Source organism: Pinus tabuliformis, chromosome J, assembly GCF_031772625.1.
Source record: "Pinus tabuliformis cultivar Carrire ecotype Pingquan chromosome J, CPIR1, whole genome shotgun sequence".
NCBI classification, from domain to species: Eukaryota; Viridiplantae; Streptophyta; class Pinopsida; order Pinales; family Pinaceae; genus Pinus; species Pinus tabuliformis.
The window spans coordinates 612,100,886-612,128,170 of record NC_142295.1 but is presented as its reverse complement, the minus strand read 5'-3'; the positions used below and the strand labels follow the sequence as shown (position 1 = coordinate 612,128,170).

General features: G+C 40.1%; 1 protein-coding gene across 4 annotated transcripts in view; it reads right to left on the bottom strand.

Annotated features, from left to right (window-relative positions):
• The window catches only part of LOC149228449 (exportin-4 protein), a 408,868-nt gene extending 382,570 nt beyond the window's left edge, over positions 1-26,298 (bottom strand). Inside the window, exons 1-2 of one of the 4 annotated variants that reach the window (XM_089378212.1) lie at positions 26,112-26,298; positions 25,670-25,791 (exon numbers count right to left, since the gene is read on the bottom strand). In XM_089378212.1, the coding sequence (XP_089234338.1) occupies positions 25,670-25,791; positions 26,112-26,235 (246 nt within the window). In that variant the 5' untranslated portion in view covers positions 26,236-26,298. Of the gene's footprint in view, positions 1-25,669; positions 25,792-25,919 lie in introns of all 4 variants that reach the window. The other 3 variants (XM_089378213.1, XM_089378214.1, XM_089378215.1) reach the window with 3 other exon arrangements.
• Positions 26,299-27,285: the final 987 nt, after the last annotated feature.

Sequence of the window (27,285 nt, the reverse complement as noted above, 5' to 3'; positions counted from 1 at the left end):
TCACCTCTTGAGAGGAAAGCCCGACCAGAAATTATTCTTATAGATATTCAACTGACAATTACCAAGACCATGACAAAGACCCTTGACTCTAGTATCCTTCCAAGAACCTTGTTACTACACTTGATGTTCTGCCTCTTCCCTATCTCAGCTTCCTTCTTGATCTCGAACTTCTTTCCCCAGCTTTCTAGATAAACTCGGTCTCTATCCTTCACATTGCTTCTTCTCGACTTCCCCTAGAGAATCTCAAACTCTAGAATCTCACTGGTCTCCTCTAAGGAATCTCGGTCTCTATCTCGATCACCCAAATAATCTCAATCTCTTAGGTTTACCCTAGATCAGAAACCCTAGTTTCCTTAATCGAGACCTATATTGTTTCTCTTTGACTTCCAATAGGTTCTTCCTTCTATCTTCTTGTGATGTCTTTGTTCCTTCTTCCTTTGCACGTTGGAGAGAATATATAACCCAAGACAAACCTCAGAAGAATCCTTCCTTCGTTGATCCCAGAAGAATCCTTCCTTCGCTATCCCAGAAGAAACCTTCCTTCGCTATACCCAGAAGAATCCTTCCTTCGCTATACCCAAAAATATATATATATATATATATATATATATATATCCCTTCTTCGCACTTCTACTTTGTAGGCCTCTTCTTCGCACTTCTCTTCACTGAATTGCTTGTCAAGTTGCTTGCCTCTAAGTGAGGCCGAGTGTGGCTACTTATACACATCTTCTCATGTCCCTTAGGTCGACATGATCTCAAGTAGGGAGGCCGACTTCTTCTAGCAAGTTCTTTCTTCATTGTAGGTCAACTTGAAGAGGATAAGTGACAAGGTCTTGGAGGATACTTCACATAGACAAGTTTGACCTTTTACAAAGAGTAACACAACTTCATTACAAGACAATGACTATCATTTTACGACTAGATGAAAAATTTACAAAGAGTAACATGACTTCATTACATGACAATGACTCTATCATTTTATGACTAGATGACAAATAATTCTTAAAGACTCTCAATGGGAGCCTTGACTCAAAAATAAAATCTCTTGCTCATGAAATCCATGAAGCAAGCAATACAAGAATTTTATTTTTCTTCTTTACATCTCAATACATAAAATCATAATTACATGTCATTATGAAGACCAAACCTAGTTACACTTTTCAACACTATCCAGTTGACTATGCTAGGTACGTCACAACGTGGTCCTTAACATTCAAGAGAATGGGTCCATTCGTGTTTTTGTTGACTTTTAAGACCAAAATGTCACATCCATAGTATTCAAAACCAAAACCGATGACCGAACCAATCCACCTAATAAACCGAGTTTCAAACCAGGACTGGGTAGATCTCAATGAACCATTTTTTTAAAAAATACATGAAATATTTAATTTTTAATGAATAAAAAAACTATTTTTAAGATTTAAAACCATGATTCCAAACCAATAGAGACAAAATATGCAAAGTTTTCTCATCTATATACCATGTAACAGTAAAGGTGAATATATCAAAATCACACTGAGTGCAATACATATCAAGCACAAAAACAATGGCTTCTAGAGTCCAAAAACAATGCTACAAACTATGGGGCCACTGGTCTACTACAAGTCTACATATCAGTGATCAACATTATCACTTCTCATCATGATCAAACTTAGTTGGTTGAGTCTCGATTCTCAAACTTTTCAACTACTTGAGTCACAAACATCTCAGTTGTTTGAGTGACTTGAGTATGAAACTTCTGAAGGTATTTTGCCCCAATATGACCTATTACTTTATTTGGTGCTTTACATGGCTTTACATGGCCTTCTATCCCAGCCAAGTGTTGCTTGAACTCTTAATAACTTAATACCCCAAATACCCCATCCTTCAATAGGTTTTTGGCAATATTTGCGGATCATTTTGCCATCAATCATATCACAATGAGCTCATGCAGTATCCTTGCCTTTTGGAGGCAAGGTGGCTACTACTCAGCCCAAACTCTCGGTTGTTTCACTACTCCAGCAAAAACTCAACACTCTCCAAGCTCAATAAAACTCCAAATGAGTTGTGTGAGGAAAATGAGAGGGAAGATGTTGTCACTCATTGTAAATGTGTTTTCAGTCGCCCAAAGTGCAAAAGAGCAGTGAATTATGAAGCCATCTTCCAAGCCACAGAAGCTCTCAAAGCTAAATCGAACCCTCTCCATGGGATAGTGCTAGAAATAATCTTTCCAACGATATGTGGGGGGCCAAAAATGGACTTATGGATCAGAATATATGGCCTGATGAAGTTCAAAGTTTTTTTGCCTTTGAAATGAGGGAGAAGAGCATATCGAAGGTCCAAGAGCATATCGCAAATCGCAAATCAGCAGATCAGACAGCATGGCATATGGGACGTTCTAACGACATGGTGATCGATGATCGCATGTCAGGGTCGCATCACATATCGGCGATGGCACGTTATAACATCCTGGCATATCGCAATCCCGCAAATCGGAAGTGCCGATATATCGGAGGTCCTATATCGACAAGCTCACACATCGGAGGTCATAACCATGTCACAAATCAACGAATTGGCGCGCCAGCGAATTGACAACCCTAAAATATTACGATATCGCGATTTGCGATATGTTAGTGTTAAAGCATCGGGAGGGCCGAAAACATTTAACAAAGGAAACCAACACAAAACCAGGGGCAGGCGGCCTTTTTCTCTCTCCTCTAGGGGGCCACGTGGCAGAGTATTATTGGATCCGATAAAGACACAGTGGCACTGACGTCAGCATGATGTGGCAGTACAACGAACACAAGGCATGCAGATTCAACGTGTTGAGGGATCATAAGGGGCCAAAACAAGGTGACACATGTCACCACTCACAAGGTGACACGTGGCAGAGGATGACGTCACATCGGAGATCACAAATCGGCGTTTGCAGGTTGAGGCATGTTATTACATCAAGGTTAAAACCCCGATTGCAATCCGCCGAGAAAGGGGCTCCGATAAGAGCTAGCACGCGATCACATAAAGAGCTAAAAGAACCAGGGGCTAAGCACAGAGGGTGATCGGCGATCGATGATCGACGGTTGTGGTGTGTTGTGCATCAAAAGGAAATCGTTGATTGCGAACCTCTAATTAGGGGGCTCCGATAAGGGGGTTGGCCCACAATCACATAAAGAGTCGAGGAACCAAGGGCTAAGCACTAAAGGGCTATCGCAATCGGAGATCGCAAACATGTTGCGGCTCCAATATAAGAACCCCGACTAGAAACCTCTGATGTAGAGGAGCTCTGATATTTGGCTAAGTGTGTGGTCGCTAGAGGAACTTAAAGGAAAGGGGCAAAAAGTGCTTTATAAAAGGAAAACGACCCTCGACAGGAGTCTAAAGGCCCTAATGCCTTGAGGCTGAGCCCCAGGTCACAACCCTCGATCCTATGATGAAGAAATATTGAAAGGGGCTAAACCAAAGGGGGTCAAGGAGCATCAGAACTTGCTTTTTGTAACGTCCTTTAGAATAAAAGTCCGGATGTAGTAATGTTCCGATAGCGTGGTACAGAGCTTTAAAGGTGGATGGGTCGGCAATTGAGACATTGAATAAAGGCATGGAGCAGTTGCAAATCGATATGGGCTAATCCTGTAGAAGCCCCTGCAACAAGAAACCAAGGACTACATGGGCCACAGAAATGAGTTTGACTGCTTCACCGCACTTTTTCGGAGAGTAAATGGAGGTATGGCACTTGGGAAGACTTAATGGCTCAGGATGGAGCTCCACTCAAATACACAACGAAGGACTGCCAAGACAAACTCTGCTTCTGCTCTGTGACAAGAAAATACAGTCGATCGCTACCAACTCCAGGGAGTGGTGAAGCCAGACAGTTAAGGCAAAAGCGGCAGGAACCACCTAAGGAGCTAGAGGGACACATTGTGGCAGAGACGTGGCCTGATCAGAGGCCTTCACAGGAACCGCAAAACGATATTTTCTTCCATCATTATTTAGTTTCCTTGTTTCTCTTTTTCTATAATTTTTATATTTCCAAGAACATAATCAAATCTGAATGAAATCATTTTGGGGCGACAAAGCCTTGCACGCTGAGATAACTAGTCTAGCAGGCAGCTGCATGCCCAAGCTTAGATATTTTTATAATTAATTTCCAAGATCTCCCTCTCCTTATAAAACGGTGGAAGAAACACTTAATGGAGGTTCCGGAATTCTGCACCCAAAGTGGTCCAAATTCTATGGTTCCATTTTGGTTCTAATCGCTTTTTCAGAAGGGACTCGTTGGATGTATTGTTGAATGTAAATGGACTGATGAATGGGACTCGTTTTGAAGATTAATGAAACTCTTTGGTGATTCCAAGCATGGCAATGTGTAGTAAGTTTTCCCCTCTATAAATCTCATTTCATACGTGTTTTTCTTTCTCTAAAATAGTGTAATGAAGTTGTTAAAGGTTTCTCTCTGATTCATGGATTTATCTACACTACTAAATAGCGAGCAATACCTGTGTATAAGACAGAGTTACTTCTGTTAGTCTATAACCTACAGTACTTGTGTACTAGACAGATTTACTTGTGTTATTTAATTAACCTGCAGTACCTGTATGAGCACAAATTTACTCATGTTGTTTGGTGATAAAGGTACCCATGAGGTATATGGCATGAAACCTTGACTAGCACTCCACTCTTTTCGTTCTTTCATCTCCTCCATCTTCAATATTTCTGCCGAAACAATCATTGCTTAGGATTCTGTATTGCAATCAGCGCTACGCACTGAATCCCCTCCTCCCTTTCCTCCTCTTTACTTTACTGCAACGTCAATATTAAGTTGTCTATTGTTGTGTGTCGGCCACTAGAACCAAACATTTCTCTTTCAGGTTGGCCCGATTTACCCCCTGAGCATTTGGATCCATGTATTGGCTCGAGTCTACCTTGATGAAGGGCTATTGAACCAAACCCATTTTTTATCTTATTCTCTTCTACGTGACAATTGGAGTGCTGCAAAAAACCCTCACTGATATTCTTCCATGCACTCCTCTATCTAACATGTCCTAGGTACTGGTCTACAATCAACCCAGAGGTTGTCTCTAGGAAGCTTTCTATATCTCCTGAAACACTTTTGCTACAAGTGCCAGAAAAAGCGGCAACATCTTTCTGGCGCCGTTGTCAGGGAACGGATTAGAATATTTTTCCTAGGTACGACAAATCTTTACATTCCCTTTCTTAGGTGAGCAAGTGAAGTGTGGGTTGAAGATCTCTCACCTTGGCAACTCCACTGTTTCAATTTTATGGTAAACATCCTGGCGACTCCACTATCCAAATCTCTATTTGATCGTCCTGGCTTTCAAGCAACCTCATACTCTGATGCTAAAGCAACCAAAAACTTTCCCTGCCTTTAAAACTGAGATCACTCACCTAGGGGGTTTTCAAAATGGCCATCCCTACATTCCTGGCCAACCAATTTGCCCCATTGGATTTTTCTTCTATTGTTGGTTATCCTAATCATGTCCCTTCGTCTCATGAATGGAATACCTATTTGCCTAGATTCAGTGGGAACACAAATAAAAGGCCTAACCAGCACCTTAAAGACTTTCATGAATGCATGGAGCAACAGGGTATTATTTTTGAAGATGCGCAAATGAAATTGTTCATGTACTCTTTAGAAGAAGATTTTAGAGTTTGGTACAAAACAATACCTCATGGCAACATATCTTCCTTAAAATGTTTTCATATAGCATTCCATCATTATTGCAAAAGATTATATCCACCAAATGCTTTGTTTGAAGATTGTTGCACACATTTTAATGTTGAAAATATTCTTGAGGTTAATGATCCTACTGAAGATGTTTGTGAGACTCCATTCCAAAAAGAGATCTACTCACTGCAGGAAGCATTGACCAATGATCAAGAAAGCAAAGAAGGAAACATCATCGAGCTGCAAATACACCCTCAGAGATCTTATTTAGCCGAATTTGATGATTCTCCTTCTTATGATGAGTATGATTTCGATGGAGAGTCAAGTGATGCAGAGCCACAACAATCCCAATCATGGGAGATGCCCAAGAAGAGGAGGCCCACTAGGAGGTTAATAAAGAGGCTCCAGTTTACAATGCACATCCTTCACCAAGAGAACAAGTTCAAGAACTTCCTCCAATTTATGATTCATATTATTCAGACGACGAGATGGTTACGGATGTTCAAAAGGAGTGGTTTACCAGCAAATGGGGAGAAGGCATTCAGCAACAAGTTTTGCTTGAAAAATCTAAAGCTGAGGAGCTGAATAATATTTGCAGCTACCCTGACCAAGAAGATATTGGTCAGCAGACTTTTCATGGAAATAAGGCAGCTGCAAATTCTTATTGTTGGTTCTATGACCCTATAGTTGATTACATGAGCACATTCTTTGGTCAGCATCAGAGGTTGTTTCTGGAGTATGCATCAAGTTTTTTGTTTGAAGATTTTTCATGGTGCATGCTTAGTTTAATTTTTAAATTTCAGCAACAGGGAGGCATTAGGTCCAGCACCCAAATGTTGGCCTGGCTCCATTGGAGGGTTGAACTCACTTAGGTGAATTGATGCCCTATACATAAGTAGGAGTTTGTATATAAATAAGCTCACTAGATGAGCATTTAATTTCTAGTTGTTAGAGTTTATATTTCAGCATTTCAGTTTGATGAGGAAAGGACTCCCTGCAAACAAAGTCCCATGGAGATTTTCTGGTTGTATAGATTCATTATATTTTTGACTCCATGCCCAATGGTGAAGGCTACTGGTCTACAGGTTCTTAGCACCTTGCCAGCAAGGCACTGTCCCCAGTTGGAGCCAATGTTGTCACTCACTGCAAAATGTGTTTTCAGTCACCCAAAGAGCAAAAAAGAGTAGTGAAGTATGAAGCCATCTTCCAAGCCACGAAATCTCTCAAAGCTAAATTGGACCCTCTCCATTGGACAGTGCTCAGAATAATCTTTCCAACGATATGTGGGGGCCCAAAAATGGACTTATGGATCAGAATATATGGCTTGTTGAAGTTCAAGGATTTTGTTGCCTTTGAAATGAGGGAGAAGAGCATATCAGAGATCCGGGAGCATATCGCAAGTCGCAAATCAGCGAATCAGGCAGCATGGCATATAGGAGGTTCCAGCGACATGGTGATCGATGATCACACATCAGGGTCGCATCGCATATCAGCAATCGCACTTCATAACATCCCGACATATCGGCGATCCTGCAAATCGGAAGTCTCGATATATCAGAGGTCCTGTATCGGCAGGCTCACACATCGGAGGTCATAGTCATGTCGCAAATCGGCACGCCAGCGGGCTGACAACCCTAAAATATTGCCATATCACGAGTTATGATATGTTAGTGTTAAATCACCGGGAGGGCCAAAAACATTTAACAAAGGAAACCAACGCAAAACCAGGGGCAAGCGGCCTTTTTCTCTCTCCTCCAGGGGGCCACGTGGTAGAGTATTATTGGAACAGGTAAAGACATAGTGGCATTGACGTCAACATGACGTGGCAGTACAGCGAACATGTGGCATGTAGATTCAACATGTTGAGGGGTCATAAGGGGCCAAAACAGGGTGACAAGTGTCACCACTCATGACACGTGGCAAAGGATGACGTCACATCCAAAATCGCAAATCGGCGTTGCAGGTTGAGGCATGTTATTACATCAAGGTTAAAACCCTGATTGCGATCCGCCGAGAAAGGGGCTCTGATAAGGGCTGGCACACAGTCACATAAAGAGCTAAAAGAACCAGGGGCTAAGCACAGAGGGTGATCAGCAATCAGCGATCGACGGTTGTGGTGTGTTGTGCATCAAAGGAAATCGCTGATTGCGAACCTCCGATTGGGGGGCTCCAATAAGGGGGTTGGCCCGTGATCACATAAAGAGCCGAGGAACCAAGGGCTAAGCACTAAAGGGATATCGCAATCGAAGATCGCAAACATGTTGTGACTCCAATATAAGAACTCCGACTAGAAACCTCCGATGTAGAGAAGCTCAGATATTTGGCTAAGAATGTGGTCACTAGACGAACTTAAAGGAAAGGGGCAAAAAGCGCTTTATAAAAGGAAAATGGCCCTCGGCAGGAGTCTAAAGGCCCTAATGCCGTGAGGCTGAGCCCTAGGTCACAACCCTCGATCCTATGATGAAGAAATACTGAAAGGGGCTAAACCAAAGGGGGCTAAGGAGCATCAGAACTCGCTGTTTGTAACGTCCTCTAGAATGAAAGTCGGATGCAGTAATGTTCCCATAGCGTGGTACAGAGCTTTAAAGGCAGATGGGTCGGCAACTGAGACATTGAATAAAGGCATGGAGCAGTTGCAAATCGATATGGGCTAATCCTGTAGAAGCCCCTGCAACAAGAAACCAAGGGCTATATGGGCCGCAAAAATGGATTCAACTGCTTTGCCGCACTTCTTCAGAGTAAATGGAGGTATGGGACTTAGGAAGACTTAATGGCTCAGCATGGAGCTCCACTCGAGCTCCACTCAAATACACAACAAAGGACTGCAAGGACAAACTCTACTTCTGCTCTGTGACAAGCAAACACAGTCGATCAGTACCAACTCCAAAGAGTGGTGAAGCCAGATAGATAAGGCGAAAGTGGCAGGAACCAGCTAAGCAACTAGAGGGACACATTGTGGCAGAGACGTGGCCTGATCAGGGACCTTCACAGGAACCGCAGAAGGATATTTTCTTCCATCATCATTTAGTTTCCTTGTTTCTATTTTTTTGTAATTTCTATTATTCTGTAATTTTTATATTTCCAAGAACAGAATCAAATCCAAATGAAATCATTTTGGGGCGACAAAGCCTTGCACGCCAAGACAGTTGGATGAACAGGCTGAGATATTTTTGTAGTTAATTTCCAAGATCTCCCTCTCCTTATAAAAGGGAGGAAGAAACACTCAATGGAGGTTCCAAAATTCTGCACCCAGAGTGGTCCAAATTCTATGGTTTCATTTTGGTTCTAATCGCTTTTTCATAAGGGACTCGTAGGGTATTGCTGAATGTAAATGGACTAGTGAATGGGACTCATTTTGAAGATTAATGAAACTCTTTGGTGATTCCAAGCGTGTCAATGCGTAGTATGTTTTCCCCTCTATAAATCTCATTTCATATGCATTTTTCTTTCTTTGAAATAGTGTAATGAAGTTGTTAAAGGTTTCGCTCTGATTCATGGATTTATCTAGGCTGCTAAATAGCGAACAGTACCTGTGTATAAGACAGAGTTACTTCTGTTAGTCTATAACCTACAGTACATGTGTACTAGACAGATTTACTTGTGTTATTCGATTAACCTGCAGTACCTATATGAGCACAGATTTACTCATGTTGTTTGGTGATAAAGGTACCCATGAGGTATATGGCATGAAACCTTGACTAGCGCTCCACTCTTTCCGCTCTTTCATCTCCTCCCTCTTCCATATTTCTGCCAGAACAATCGTTGCTTAGGATTATGTATTGCAATCAGCCCTACGCACCGAATCCCCTCCTCCCTTTCCTCCTCTTCACTTTACTGCAACGTCAATATTAAGCTACCTGTTGTTGTGTGTCAACCACCAAAACCAGACATTTCTCTTTGAGGTTGGCCTGATTTAACCCCTGAGAATTTGGATCCATGTATTGGCTCGAGTCTACCTTGATGAAGGGCTATTGAACCAGACCCCTTTTTTATCTTATTCTCTTCTACGTGACAATTGGAGTGCTGCAGAAACCCCTCACTGATATTCTTCCATGCATTCCTCTATCTAAGATGTCCTAGGCACTGGTCTACAATCGACCCAAACACTGTCTCTAGGAAGCTTTATATATCTCCTGAAGCACTTGTGCTACGAGTGCTAGAAAAAGCGACAACAGGTGACATCTTTTTAAAGGCTTGGAGGCACTGTTTTTTGAGGGAAACAACCCCTAGTTTCCCTAAAACCCACTTGAAAAATCACAAAGCAACTTTTTGTGGCGTCCGTGCCCATCTTGGCAGTGAATCAGTGGTTTTATGATGGAATCGGCTGGCTTATGTGTAAATCAGTTGATTACGTCATAAATCGATCGATTTATGCCCAATTTGACCCAAAAAATCGATGAGGAGGGTGGTCTAACCAAGTTTTTCAATCGATTCGATAGAGTTTGCTAATGAACCAACCAGTTTGATCGGTTCTCGGTTTGAACCAATGCCTTACATTGATGCCATCCTCAAGAGAAAAAAGTATGATTTTCGTTATATAATCTACAACACATGAAACAATGGAATACTAAAAATAGTACCAGTACCAAAAAATGTGATTGGAACTTTACTAAGGAATATTGTAAAGAATGTTAAACTTTTAAGCACCTGAGAAAGATATAGACGTGATTAGAGATGGACGCATGTAAAAGATGTGTTTATTACAATGAAGCAATTTGATACGATGGGGTTAATCCCCTTTTATGCTATTTTATAGGTAGTTGTGTACCCTATTGGAAACACCGAGAGGGGGGTGAATCAGTATTTCATAATTTTCAACAATTCAAGTATCACAAGCATTAACCAATCGAATCATATGAAGAGTACAGAAGAAATATATGAACAATTTATTTATATTACAAGGGAAGCTACAACTTCCGATTTACTAGCTACAATTGGAAGAGCTACAACCCCAAGTTTACCAACTCCCACTGGAAGGAGGCAACAACCTCCTGAAGGAAGCTACAACTTCCTTCCCTAGCACCACCCTACCACCCTTAACAATAAAAGATAAAACAAAACTCTTGGGCTCCCGTACCACGGACAATGACCCAATTACAACAAATCACAATCATTGCTTCCTCTACTAAATCACATCCAACTTCAAGTCTGCTCCTCGACTCTGATTAGTATGTTGCTATAACTATGACTTATAGTGATCCTCAAAAACATACACTTTAATAATAAAAAGAGTTCTAATTCATAAATCCAATAGTGGTAAGAGGTGGCCCTAACCCCTTTCTTAATGTAATGAGCCCAGGGGGCCCCATAAGAGTCATGATTAGTTAGTTTAATAAATAAATCTCGTAAGCCCAGGGGGCCCCATAAGAGTCATGATTAGTTAGTTTAATAAATAAATCTCGTAAGCATTGTAAGTGGTTGACCCGCATTATAAAAAAGGGACCACAATTAGTTATAATGGGCCATAGCTAATAAATAAAGTGGTTAACCCACATTATGTAAGGGACCATGAGTAGTTAGGGTTTTGGATCTCATGAAACTATATATTGTCGAAGATAGTAAGGGAAGTCTTGTCTTGTCTTGTGTAATTGAGCTCTTCTCTACTGGAGGTTGCCCCCTTAAAGAGGCAAGTGAACAATATTGTTGCAGATCTTAATAGAATATTTCCATTTTCTATCATCTCATTGTGTTATTTTCTATGGTATCTCTGGCATATTTTTCACTTTTGACATTTTCTGCAGGTCAAACATACTACGAGTGGTATCAAAGCATTTTCTCCGATTAGTCACACCACCCATTTTAGCAACAAAATAAAATTAGGCTAGAGACAAGTCCCAACACCTTTAAACTACGGAGATTTGTCGTTATGCACATTAACCTGCGATTGGGGAAGCATACATGCAAGAACTACAAGAGGTGGTCACATCTGTTGGACTCCCTTGTAACCCCTGTTGGTATATGGTATTGCTCTTCCACTTACATATGGTATATCAGAAGTCCCCCAAGGTTACCCTGAAACCAACATTAGATAAGTTATTGGTTGTCTAGTTGCTACAGTACACCGAGAATAGCACTCGGGGAGATCAATCTCGTATGTATCAAGGGTAGTCAAGTAGTACGGCTAAGGGCGCAGTCAATCCTCCAAAGTTAGCACTCCGAAAAATTGGGCAGAGTACTATTGTTGGATCCCTAACGTATATTGTGATCTATAGCTCCTGACACTCCTTACTGCCATAGTTCCCTCATTTCTTTGTTGTTGGCTATCACATTTTGCAGTATCCAGAAGTTGGGGTTTCTATAACCACAGTGTTTGATCAGTTGGGACAGCCAAATTCCTACACATTTTGTAGTATCCAACAGTTGGGGTTTCTGTTGCCGCAATATAGATCAGTTGGGACTGTCAAATTCCTACACAATTTGCAATATCGAGATCTTAGGATTTCAGTCACCGCAGTATTGATACGTTGGGAGCAATACTCCTATCAGAGTAGACAAAATTCAAAAATTCAAAAATAAAATAAAATAAAAAAATTCGGTGGTCCCAAAATTTCGCTTGCAAGAGACCTAGCCCACAAGATTAAGGATGACGAGCTAATCCCAATGATACCAACCACCAGTAAGTGTCCATTTTTCCTGTGGTCCAAATTTTTTCCAAAGTGCTTTCAAGTGACCTACATCAACAGACTCATTTTCTTGCACCCATTACAACCATACTAATTTTAAGTAACCCAAAACTTTGACCCAGGCAATTGTATGGTAACTACGAGGGCTGAAGCTATGGAAAACCTCAGTGCAAGACCTAGAAGCAAACCTCACCACCAAAATTGAAGATGCAATTGCAAAGGCCCTAGCACCCATCCATCAGCTCATCAAGGCTAAAGACCCCATGGGGGAGGGGAACCATGACGACGCCCACTTGGACAGAGAATCTAGCCACCATCAATATGAGCAGTGTCATCATTTCACAGGGGTCACAAATATTCTAGCAATAAGACACCCAAGATTGACATGCACAAATTTGACAATTCTAACTCGACATTGTGGGTGTCACAAATGGAACAATATTTTCAACTCAACAATAGATAGAAACCCCAGCAAATAAAGATCATCTCCAGCAAATAATCTCAGCCCCAGCAAATAAAGATCTCTGGCAAATAATAAATAAATATCTTTGGCAAATAATCTCTGCCCCAACAAGTAAATATCAGCTCCGACAAAACAGATACAACCTCAGCAAATAACACAACTCCAGTAAATAATATCTGCAAACAAATTTGGCCCTCTGAATAGCTAATGAAACTTGGCCCAACAATTGAGATGAATTTGGCCCACTGAAGATAATGACAAGAGATAAACTCAACCTTCTTAATAAATTTGATCCCAACAGTAGCAACTCGATCTCTGACAAATATATATAAATTTGGCTCCTTGAGAGATAGCTACAAATTAACCTGCAATTTAAGCACAAATGGAAATATGAATAATTTCCCCGCAATGCCAACTAGGGTGGCAATGATGTCCACCAAAATTGGATGATTACCAAGTGGAAATGGATGTCCACTGAAACTAGTTTAAGAGTCTCACCTAAAACCTTCGAGAGAAACTTGCCTGAGCTCCCAAACCAAAATCAAGAAATAATTATAAACTAGGATGAATGAGAAATGGCCTTCTCTCCCCTTTTATAAGATTTTTCCAGATCTTCTCCAATCTTCTAGAAGTCTCCTTTTATTAATTTATTAATAAGCCACTTAGTGCAATTTCCTCAAATTTTCCAAATGATTTTGCCCCCTTTCATTTACCCATTATATAAAAACACCTTTTCTCCTTTTATTTAATAAGTGACTTTTTTTATTACTAATTAGAGCCACTTTTATCTCAAGAAAATGCTTAAACTGCCACCACGACCACACCAGCCTCCCAAAGCCCCTTTTCATCATTTTGTCTTGTAGATATTTTTGTCTTGATTCCAACAAACTATTACACCATGGTGTTTCTCCAAGTAATCAACGCGAAACAACACCTCATTCGTAATTAATTAAAATATACCCGTTAGTAACTCCATTTTATGGAAATCATCATAACGCAATGGAACCAAGATCAAACTGTGTGGAACTGATCCCAATGATGAAAAATGAAAGTGATCCTAGTCGGCCCCCATAGAACTCAAAACCCTCTGGTCCCACCAATAATGTAATCTTGCTCCTATGACCTGACTGACATAGGCTCTGGAAACCCCTCCTAATATCACCACAAGGCAATCCAAAAAATTGGGGACATTAGAACCACGATCTGATAAAGTTTGCTAGTTGTGCCACCTACAGAAGTTGGACACCGAGGTGCAACTCATTTTTCAATGCCCTGTATACTATGTGAGATTAGACACGATATCATTGCCTATATAAAGACTCTAAAGGATCCCTCTGTACCTTCTTCCAGTATTTTAACCAGAGATGCCTATCCCTCTTCATCAATGAAATATTTAGATATAGATCTCAGATCTACATACCCCGCCTCACTTGGGAATGGTTCAAACAATCACATCATACTTTCAGGTTGTCTTAGCGTCAAAGCCTTATCCACAGCTTCTCTCCTTTGGACTTGAATGTTAAGAGTATCCATGACTCCTACATCACCCCCAAGATCATGCAGCCAACCTCCTCGTTGGATCTAGGGGACTCTGATAGCAAGCCAGTACCACTGTCACCCCCCTCGTCGTTGACTATTAGACTCAGGAATTCTTGACATCATCGACATCCAACCCTGGACTTATTCACTTAGCCTTCTACATGATCCAGTTATATAGATGTTTATGAGGCTACTCTATTATTGTATTATTTTTTACTTCATTTCATTTTATCATAGATTTAGCTTTCGCATTTTCTAGGAGTTGTGTTTACACTCCCACATTGTACTTGTATCAGTTGTATCCTTCGGTCCCATTGACCTATTTATGGTCATTTGTTGGACATTAATAAAATTATCTTATCTTATCTTACTTGAAACAATCTATCTCCACTCAGCCCAATCGCACCCACCACCATACTCATTAATCCAGCGTTACTTCAACAAGGTGACACAACATGATGAAGTTTGAGGCATACCTTGTCTTAGCAACTCCAATTTGGAGTATTCTCAATATATTGCTTGAGATTGGAGGTGGTTGGCAATGAATTTTATAATCTCCCTAACCTACCCTGTGACCTCCTTAATCCATTTTGTTTTTGCCTCAATCTCACCATACTAATTAATGCAGCTTTAACTTCAACAAGGCGATGCAACATGATGAAGTATGAGGCATGCCTTGTCTCAGCAACTTTGAGTAACTCCAATTTGGAGTATTCTCGATATATTGTTGGAGATTGGTGGTGGTTGGTGATGAATTTTATAATCTCCCTAGCCTGCCATGTCACCACCTTAATCCAATATGTTTTTGCCTCAATCCCTTCTAAAATCAGATTCAGATCGTGGGCAATGCAAGGAGTCCAAAATATGTACTTTCAACAATTAAGCCTACAACCTTTCAAACAGGTGCATTATCTATGATAACTTGCACCACATTTTCCAGTCCTACTTGTTCAATAGCAACAATGAACTTACCACCCTTTACCTCACCCAAAGAATGTTCTGCTTTTATGAACATGGCTCCTTTTGGTGATGATGAAATGACATTAATCAATGTCCTACACCTTGTACCAATCCAATTATCTGAGATAATGGAAACCCATGTGCTACCCCATGAGTTATGAATTGGTCTCAAAACAACATCAAGAAGTTGCCTCTCTTTCTTAGGCAAAATTGTGTTTTTCATAATTTGGCCCCATTAAGCATTGAGGGGTTGTGTTAATTGCTCTCACCAAATCCTGCAAATATCTGGATCGAATGACATTAAAAGGGATGCCACAAGCAAAGATGGCTCTTACCACTCTTGCTTCAACTTCATCTCTCCCTTGATTGTCAAGCATTTTCAACAATCTACTGCATTTGATGTCTTGGATAACTCTTCATCTACTGTTAGCACCCTCCTCTTTCTTGCTTAATGAACAATCCTTGGTTCATTGCTAGCACACAAGCAAGAATTGCTAGTTCCACCCATATCGATTTTGCTTATTCAATCCTTCCACCTTTTCGCATCATCTTGCTCTCTCTTGAATGTAGGCCTCACTTTTGGATTTCTAGTATGTGCCCACACTTCAGTACCCTTATCTGTTCATGCAAAATGTCTTCACTCTTGTGCAAGAGCCCTTGAAGGTCATATCACATTTGCATAAATTGCACTTCCATTCCCATGTACCACTAGCACCCATTTGCTTGACTTTGTAACATACTTCAAAAGAGGATAGTATTTTTGTTGCTTGGTTATTTGAATGGATCTAGGGGCATGAGAAACACCACTTTGCGAAGCTATGAATGTTGCAAAACAGTGAATAAATCACTCACCAAAATAGTTGTTGCCCACGAACCCATGCCTTTCTTCTTGGTAGAAATACACCAAAGCTTGCTCCTGATACTTCAAAACACAATTAAAATGCGTGTTGCTACTATAGGAAGCTCCTCTTGCTAAAGAATGTGTGAGAAATGAGTGAATGAAGTGTTTTTTATAAAAGAAAGGGCCTGATAGAGTTTTTAGATAATTCTATTTTTTTCTTTTTCTAGAGAATTCTATTTCTAATTTTTTTTAATGAAATTAGCTTAAGAGAGAATTAACTTTAAAAAAAAAATATTTAACTAAGGAATTTTGGGCCATAAAGGGACCCACACCTTTCTTGGTCGCTTGAACAGCCCAAAACAATAATGAAACTTGGCAAAACACCACTAGTTGTACCTTACAGCATTTTGGAATCTAGCCTTGAAACGTTGTCGAACATACCATACAACATTTCAGAATCGCGAAATACCATATGGTACAGCCAACAACATTTTGGTCGGCATTTCAGCGTTTCACCAAGTTTCAAGTACCAGTATGCCTTCTGAGATGGTGTTTCCTATAACATAGTGTGTAATGTCCCAAACTAGATTTTGCAACAACCTTCACAATTACCATCGAGACATTTTTAACCAACACTTTGCAAAAATGACATTGCCAAGGATTTTTTGCTAATTATTAATGTAAGGACATTTCGTTAGACATATTGCATACAATTTAACATGAAACCCTCGTTTCACAGTAAGCACAAGCAACAAAATCAACCTTATTATATTAAATATGAATCTAAATATACATGAGAACCTATTAAGACACCAACAAGAAGGCACAAATATCTGAAGATATAAATGGTTAACAATGACCTCTCTAATGAATCTGTTAATGCCCAATGAGAAACCTAGACGGCTCCCCCTTCAAGACTAGCTAGGATGGAGTCTTTCACCACCGAGAACTAGTTATTTTAATCAACTAGGGTGGTTAATTGCTCCACCGAAGAAGATCATGCTCAAGGTTATAAACCCTCAAGCAAGCTCCAAGAGCCAAAGTAAACAATCCATCAGATATCTAGACATGCCTAAATAATGATCTTGAGCTCCCCTTTATAATCTTTGGCCATCCCAATCCATAGGTAAGTATTCCATGGTTACTAATACCATGGGCAAGTATTCCATGGGTGCCAATACCATGGGTAACAATACCATGGGCAAGTAATCAATGGGAAAGTAAATACATAATAATATGACTTTATAAAGTCCCCCTTGTCCTCCTAACCACATTTTAATCTAATTAAATCAATTGTTTCCCCTACAATGATCACTCAAAAAAGGGACATGACAATCCACCCTCCTCGAGATTGTTTATCCTCAAGCAATGCCATAACCTGCATATCAATACCCAATTCCCAAATGTGTCATTGTGTCACTCCATACCATTGTACCATACCATACCATGGGTAATAAATCCCTCGATACATGGGTCCCAAATATACCACTACATCATCCGACCACAAGTGGACCCACTTTAGTGTAACCATCCCTCTTAATCATCCCTAGTAAATCTGAAGGGCATATCTCCTCATGTGCTAGTGGGGGTGTCATTATTGCACTAATCATCTGCACCCCTAGAATCTAATCCACCAAATGGAGAGCATCATTGTTGCGCTAATCATCCTACTAATGCCATCCCACCTAAGAAGATCTCGCCAATGCACCACTGGAGATCCTGCTATCTTGGTAGCTAAGAGTGTACATGTCAACCTGTAGGTGTTCATCCCTCAACTCATAGGCAAACTTATTCTCTGAATGCTCCATCCCCAATTGGAATACCCAATCTTTGCATGTCGTTGGTCTCCTAGATAAAATACATGTAACAATGTCATCCACACTCTCCATAAACCCGATAGTGCGCTCTACCACTATCAAAAGATTTATCTGATTCTGTTGCCCAAGATATCCTGCTGCAACTAAATCTGAGAAATCATGGTTGCACCCTTGACTCCTTATCAAGTTGTGTCATGTGATGATGTGATCCACCTAGCTTCCATTGCTTATTTGGGAGTTTGCCATCCCAAATATGCAATGGCTCTTGTTGCACTGTCTCTGGCAAGAAGTGTCCTCCCAGGAAACATCAACTCAATGGGATACCAACTCATAATCTCCTTCCATTCCAACTGAAATAGACTTTTGAAATAGGAAGTATCCATAACCAACCATAGAATGTGCCGTCCATCATCTTTAGTTATTAGCAACACCTAAAAAAGACCTCTTGTATAAATGCCAACACAAGGAACATTCCCACCATGTTGATGTTGTACCACTCTAATTTCAACTAGAATGCTCATATACTGGAGCTCTATCTCATGATCCTAGTCAACCCATAAAAGCAATCGAAAAGAATTGGCTCCTTACTTATACCAACTCACCTCCCCACTACAGAAATGTTGATTCATGGTACTACAAGCCTTGTCCATGTAATCTTGAAGAGGGTTGCTCCGTAGCTCCAGAGTGGGCATCTTTTGTTGCCTCATTAGAAAATTTAACTGGAAGATTGGAAGCTAACCTGGCACACCTAACTCCAAGGAACTTAAGCTCACTGTCCTACTCTAATATGATGTCCCTGAGCCTCTTGGTTCTGTCCTTCATTTCTTGAAGACCTTATTGGAAATTCCTGGTGACTATTATTGGAAATTCCTGTAGAAGAGATCGGTGAAGTGATACAACTATCCTCCTCATGGGATGTGGCTGCCATATAAGATGGAATTTCCACACAAGGCTCATCCATCTCCTCTGGTTGGCACCCTACCAACTCCTCATCAAGCAAGTAAAGCTTTAGCTTCCCTTCATGTTTTTTGACAACATATTATACCCAAGTTAAAAGCAATTGTAGAAGTGACTTCTTGTTGTTTTCGAACATCCAATAATAAAAATATGATGGGCTAGAAAATAACACCGCTTTCATCACACTTATCAATAATTGTACCCATGATGATTTTCATGTACCTATGCATGGATTTGCAATAGTCTTTACTGATAGCATCAAGGAAACAATGAAACAACTATAAAACAAGATCATGACAATCCTAGTCAAGCATAGTAACACATGACTTTACGTCTACCATTAATTTTAGAATCTTGACCCTCTTACCAAAAGAAGGATTGTCCATTTGATCTAACCCCCAAAAGGTTCACACAATCAACTGAAATATTTCACGTATTATATTCTCCTTATAGGAGATTTCAGGAGCAATAACCCTTAAAACTTCACTTAAACAATGTGAAACAGCAAGCCTTACCCTCTCCATTTTTATGCCTCAATAGCATGTACTCACCCAAGTTAGTCGTTGTTGCAACCATAACTGCTAGAGTCAACTGAGAGGGTGGTTGTCCCACCATTTGTAAATTTGTAATTGCCATGTAACCTCCTCCAATGAGCTAAGAAGGACATCTTTGGATGGAGACAATTGTCCAAGTTAATCTCCTGCTCTAAAATGTTGTTGGTTATAAAAAGAGGGTAGCTGAACAGTTGATGGTTGTTGTGGGAAGAGGTCGAGTGAAAGACCCTGCCCATGATCAGTGGAACCATGTGAATGCTCTAACTGCAAACTTAGTTCACTTAGAAGCATTCCCGACTGCTATTCTTGAATGGAAGACATGGGTGCTCGTCTCCATCCCAATTGAGATATCTCAACAACACGTTGATGGCCCATACTACCAGAATCTGTTGTCTGCATAAATGTCAACTCATTTCCTCCATTTTTCCAAACATTGTAAGGATGGCCCCCAATTCGTGATGCAAGTAAATTTGAGTCGATGTCCTACTAAGTTGTAGGAGAATTTCCCATCACTAAGAAAAGAGCATTGTCAAATTTGAATAGTCAGAAGAGGGATTCCAATAAAATGCCATGAAGGTTGCCCACCAGCCATATTGTTCATATGCAATGTATTTCCTACTGAGAGGTTTAGGAGAACCATGCATCTACATAACCTAGGTTCATTAAGTAGAGGGTTTGCATATTATAGGTCGCCATTATTTTTCTTTGCGATTTGACCTAACCACCTGTTATTATGCTTGGAGCAAAAAGCAAAGTTGAAGTCACAGTACTTGTCACAATAGAAACCTAGCTTTGAGTCTTTGGCGATACATGCAAAGAGCTACCACAACGGGTAGATGTTGCTGTTTGCCTATAATAGATGCTTCCTACTAAAGAAGAAATTTGTTGCACAAGTTTTACGTGAAGATGGCTAGTTTTCTTTTTTTTCTTTTCTTTGGTATAGCCAATAGTTTAGAACTTGAAGACAAAATATAAGAATCAAAGATATCATGTCATGGTCATAAATGGAATAGAATTAGATATTGTATTGCCCTGGATATCATATCAAATTTCTTTTGGGTGGTAAATTAGGCTTCCTTTGTTGGGATGGCAAGCGCAATACTACAGGTAGCAAGATAAAATGCCAACTATGATCGCAAAACTCTTAATTTATGATAAAGACTCGTACAAGAGGAATTTTGTAAAGAACCTTATTTATACTGATGAGAAATTGATGTGCCTTCGCTCTTCAGTCTGTGGCCCCCGCATAGGTCCACAGTGTCAAGGTCGTTGACAAAGATGGCAAATCCACTCTTGTTGTGGCACTTAAGATAGGGTTCCTTAACTACTACCTTTGCTATGTTAGGTAACGCCTCCGAAGAGAGGTTGGCGAGGTTGGAGTTGTGTTGCAGATTGCCAACCTGATGACACAATACTCTTATCGTCCTTCAAAAGCGGCTTCAACACAATTCATATAATGGTTGACCGCTTTAGACCAATCCCTTGTCAAACACACTCGTTTCCTTTTGTCAAGGTTGTCTCCATATCAAAATTTACTAGATTTCACTTCACGACATTCCTAACAACCCTAACATCCAACGTGGACCTTCTTCTTGATACTCCCTTCTCAGATAATATTCACACGGGCAAGGAAATATATTGGCAACAGCGACTAGATCTCAATTTGCGGGTTTGTATTATACTATACTTGTGATTTTGCATGGAACTTTCTTAGTATTATTGGTTGCAAATTGCTTGGAGTGCCCCTTTGGAGCTTGTTTGTATCTGGAAATTGGCAAAATGGCTTCCAATTTATGTCGATGGGAGGTCGATCCCTTCTTTTCAACCACAGAAGATGTGCAGGACTCAGCTGACAAAATGGAATCTGCTTATAGAACGTGGTTGCATGATCAAAGTCTTGGCAAGTCTAATCCTTCTGACCTGGAATTGGTTAGTTTGATTGAGATGCAACAGAGAGAGCTCATCGCTGCTCTTGGTACTGCAAAACGGCAGTTAGAGGACTTTGCTCCTCAGTCCGCAGCTTCTCTCGTTACAGATCTTGACCTTGGCATGGTTTCGATCCCACTCTGACTACTGTCAATTTGTTGGAGTGTGGTGATTAATTCCTCGCCTCTAGCTCGGCCCAGGTGTATTTCACTGTCACAGCTCTGCCACAATTCTTGTGCAATATGGCCTAACTCTAAGTTTGGTTGGCATTTCGCTGCGGAAGTGACTCTTCAATCGTAGTCTTGACCCCGCACTGATAGTTAGACCTGCCAAGAATAAATTTGCGCTAGGATTTCAACCTGGCATCAAAATTTCACTCTTCTGAAACAAATCATAAACCTTCCACTGCTAAATCCCTCAGGCTGGCAGGAAAACCAGTTTTCATGCCACTATAATGTCCCAAACTAGATTTTGCAGCAATCTTCACAATTACAATCAAGACAGTTTTAACCAACACTGACATTGCCAATGATTTTTCGCTAATTATTAATGTAAGGACATTTCGTCAAACATATTGCATACAGTTTAACACGAAACCCTCATTTGATAGTAAGCACAAGCAACAAACTCAACCTTTGCAACAAATTCAGCCTTATTATATTAAATATGAATCTGAATATTCATGAGAACCTGTTAAGACACCAGCAAGATGGCACAAATGGCTGACAATGACCTCTGCAATGAATTTGGAGATGCCCAATGAAAAAACTGGATGGCTCCTCCTTCAAGACTAGCTAGGGCGGAGCCTTTCACCACCAAAGACTAGTTACTTTAATCAACTAGGGTGGGTAATTGCTCCACCGAAGAAGATCATGCTCAGGGTTATAAACCCTCAAGCAAGCTCCAAGAGCCAAACTAAACAATCCATCAAATATCTAGACGTGTCTAAAGAACGATCTTGAGCTCCCTTTTATAATCTTTGGCCATCACAATACCATGGGAAAGTATTCCATGGTTACGAATACCATGGGTGCCTACTACCAACACCATGGGTAAGTATTCCATGAGTGCCAATACAATGGGCAAGTAATCCATGGGCACCAATACCATGGGCAAGTAAATACATAATAATAATGGGACATGGCATAGTGTCATTGCATGGTACAGGTTGATTCAACATCACACTAAATTGTGGAAACAGAGGAGGCGGCTTTCTGAGTTGAAGACCTTAGGTCGCTACACAAAGACTTGGACATGAATTTGGTGGCACCATAGGAGGCAGGGAGGAGATGTTCAAGCTCAAGCCATGCGCTTGAAAGTTTTTTTTCCATGGAAAAGATCTTTATATTCAATTGACCTTTCCAAGTTGAAATCAAAATATATATTGGCTAGCTATCGATTCTGAGGAAAGACTTCTGTACTGCCTTCAACCTGCCCTACAGCTACTTATTACAGTCTTCCAGAATCAAAACGTACCTGTGAGAATTCAGATTCTCAAAAACATAAGATATTGACTTGAAACCATCCAAAACAAGGCTAGCAGGAACATTCAACGAACTAAATCAAAAATCAGAAAAGAGACTTAACAGCCTCTGACAAGAGGATGTATGAGCTTAAAAGTCACCTTTATTTGACTGCATTTCATCATTATGCCATAGTTGGGCATTCATGGTATCTATACATTCAACTATTTGCTATATAAATTTAAGAGCCTCTAAACTATTTGATGTTGATTGTTTGTGCCTACTCAGCATTTAAATGAGCTTATGTCGATGTGTACAATCTAATTTGATTGATTGGCTAGAACATTGAAAATCCTTGATCCTATCTTGTGAAAATTGTTGTATCTAGGGTTATACTTTTGGTTACTTTTCTCGTACAGTAGCTTAGCTTCTTTGATTTTATGCTTTACCTTTTACCTTCAATTTTATGCTTTATGTATGCAGCATTATTGATTAACTGTTTGACTTTGATTACATAACTGTTTACTTTTAGGGAAGAATATGTAAATATAATTGTATATGCCATTCTTTTTCTTTATAATTGTTGATAAAAATAATTTTCTGTATATTTAAGAAGTATCTTTCCATTATAATGTGCCAAGTCATTGCAGAGTTCATTGCCACGTTTTTCCTGAAGTATTGATAAAACATTGCTGTGCTGTTTAAAGTTTTATATGCAGTATCAGTTATATATTGTTCTGAAGCTAATAAAATGAAGATGTTCTGCTATATTTGAATTATTTCATGATATATATGTGTCTTTAACTGTTGGATTCATTTGCTAATGCCCAAAAAGTTTTCTTCGTTGAATCAATGAGTGAAAGACTTAGCAGCTGCCCTCTCAGGAACTTTTATAATGTGTTCTTTGCAAGTTCTGCATCTCCATGCTGAATATTACACGTTGTTGTCTAAGATAACGTTAGATAACGTTTTCCAATGGATAAATAATCTTATGTGATTATCACTGAAGAATTTGTAGAAATGTGGCTACTACAAAACTGCAATAAGTTTCGATACTATGAGTGAAAGACTTAGCAGCTGCCCTCTCAGGAACTTTTATAATGTGTTCTTTGCAAGTTCTGCATCACCATGTTGAATATTACACGTTGTTGTCTAAGATAACGTTTTCCGATGGATAAATAATCTTATGTGATTATCACTGAAGAATTTGTAGAAATGTTGCTACTACAAAACTGCAATAAGTTTCGATACTTTTAGTTATCCGCTCTTCCTTTGGGGTTACCCAACACCCTATACCCTGTAGTTGCATAAACAGATCACTTTGGGTTTACAAACCCATCGAGTTAGCCCTCTCGGGTTCACTTCGCTTATGAAGCCTTGGTTATATTGCCAACCAAGGAACCTATCGAGATACAGGTTATGGTATCACTAAGCAAGGAGATTGATGTTGATTTTCACCGACAATTTATCGTGGAGAACCCCCTCCCACAGCTAAGGAGATTTAATCAAACCTAGATGGAGACTTGCCTAGCACATGGAACCTGCCTGGATACAGAATAAGGGATTGACTAAGGCTAAGGAGATTCAATCCCACATGAATGGATATATGGAAACAAAACAAGAAGATCGTGTCATCATAAGGAGATTCACATGTGCCAGCACAACAGCTGTTACATTGGGTTACCCACTTTTATCGTGGAGAACCCCCTCCCACAGCTAAGGAGATTTAATCAAACCTAGATGGAGACTTGCCTAGCACATAGAACCTGCCTGGATACAGAATAAGAGATTGACTAAGGCTAAGGAGATTCAATACCACCTGAATGGATATATGGAAACGAAGCAAGAAGATTGAGTCATCATAAGGAGATTCTCATGTGACAGCACAACAGCTGTTACATTGGGTTACCCACTTCCAGGTTCCCCACTTAAAGATATCTCTCTCTCTCTCTTTTAAATCTTAAACAGTTCAGTAACACAGTGTTTAAAGAAAATATTTTATGAATTTCATGGGTTGCCACCTTTGGCATGTGGAATCTTCCATCAGGGCTTAGATGAGGGAGATTTACACCTCCAGTGGATGCCCTGGCATCATTTAGCATTGTTCTCCCTTCAAATGGAACATCTCGGGGTACAACATCCAATTATCAAGTTGACTCCTCATTTCAGATTTACCAATTCCTTGAGTTTCACATTTGTGTGTTTTGTATATAGTTTAGCTAGTTGGGGTCATAATCGATGTTCCTAATAATGGTTACGGTAAGCTATGTTGCCCTGTTTGAATTAAGTGGGAATACACTCCCGGTGTGGAATTTCCAATTCCTAGCCTTCTACAACAGCATCGTTTATGTTTCCAATTAACCATATGAAATCACACGTTCATTCTGCATTCATGCGAATTGGAACAGGAGCACGCAAGCCCCCGGGCTCCGCCTTGTGCAGCATCTGGTTTGGAATTTCAATTTCTTTTCTTTATGTAAAGGGCCCAGGGTTTCCACAATCTACTTGTGTTCCCTTAAAAGGCCGCATAGGCTATTGTCTAGCAATAGTTGGTTGTTGGAAACATTATCCATTGTAATTTTTCTTTCAAAACTCTAGACGATGAACAACTAGTAACTGCGCGAGTGCTATTTGGATCATTTATTTTTACTTGGGCAGTACTGTTTCTTACTTGCGACATCGTCAACATTTGATTTGATGAGTTGAGATGCTTTTACTGACTCTGATACAATCGAAAATGAAACAAAATAAAAAGTGGGCAAACACATTCATCGCCTGAAGGGTGAGCGGTGAATATGGTTCGACAAACAGATAACTCCATATATTCTTAGTATAGAAAGCGCTTCCAAAAAAACTCCGTGTACCTGTATTGCACTGCAAGCCTGCTCCACCGCCTGCATGGTGGCGTGTAGTCTGTCCACCTCTGCTCTTCCTGATTGCTCCATCTCCTGCCGTCTCCTCTCCTCCAAGAGCTCAAGTCCGTTCACTACAATAATAACAATAATGACAGTTAAGTCAGTTGGGCAGTGGTCCAGCGGCAGATCGGTGAGCTTTACCAGGATTCGATTTCTAACGAGAAACGAGGACAGTTAAGCACTATTATAGTCTAGTTACATTTAGATTGAGCGGCAATCAGGACAACGACAACGATTCTTATAATCTGAAGTTTTTTGGATCAAGAAGTGCGTCTTCAACTCACATGACCTAGTAATTTTAGTTCTCTACATTTTCAATAAAAATAGCCCTTTGTTGTAAATGCTATATAGCTTATGCGGCAAGGATAAATATCGATCCATGCAGACAAACCACTCGGTGCCCCATAACGTTCTTGAGAGAGGCGATATCTAGCACCATCGCGACACCACTTCCTCCCAGCTTGGGCCACATCCCCCTCTATGCGGCGCGATGATTTATGACAAGAGTGTAACATAGCTTGCAATTATTCGTCGGCCCTCACATTATGCATGTGACCGGTGACGAACCTCTACTCTAGGGATGGTTCTCCAACAATCGAGTTGGACCAATGCTATGTTGAGTCCAATCCTAACAAGAATTAGGATATACTATCTTCAGTCCCGTTAGCTAATTCAACAAGTAGGGTTAAGTGGGCTTAACGTAATGAACTAATTACAAGGTAAAAATAGGATTAAAACAAGAGAGGCACTTACGCTTTGATGTGCAAGCCAATTCATGGTTTGGAGGACCTTACCCCATCAATTATGATTGTTCCATTCATCGTCTCCATTGCAAATACCTATACCAATTATGAGTATGAAGGTTGTGAGACACTTTTGTTTAAAGGATACTGGAAGAAGTGTGGAACAAGGTAGCAGAAAATGGCAAAGGGGACGGGGTATCATGGTTTTAGTAAAGGAGAAAGGAGGTTGTCTCGTTCAGTTAGAAAAAGAAGATTCAAATAAGCAATTCATTTGGTTTAAAATATCAGAACATGGAAACCACATCAGAATTGCAGCTTGCTATTTTGTACCACAAGTTTCAAAAATCTACAAAGGTAGAGGGCTTGACCACAAAGATCCATTTGCAACCTTAAAAGCAGGTATTGCAACATATTCGCAGCAAATCCTTATAGTGGGTGATTTCAATTTTAGGACTGCAAGTGAGCAAGCTAGCATTCTTTGTTGTAAAGATGATTGTGACCCTATTTGGCTTATAGAAGAGAGTAATCATCAATGGGAAAGAATTTCAGAGGACAATGGTTGCAATCTCTTTGGTGAACAATTGCTTACTCTATGTGGGGCCTTTGATTTAGTCATTTGTAATGGCTTGACTACATGGGCAAAGTCCGGTAATTTCACTTGCAATACTTACAATCGAGCAAGTGTTGTAGATTATGTAATTTGCTCGCATGGTTTGTGCAAGAAAATGGATGAAGTTTTGATTGGAGATCAGCTATGGGACTTGAAATTAGATCACAAACCAATTCATTTATGTTTCTCTTGGATTGGAAAGAAACAATTAG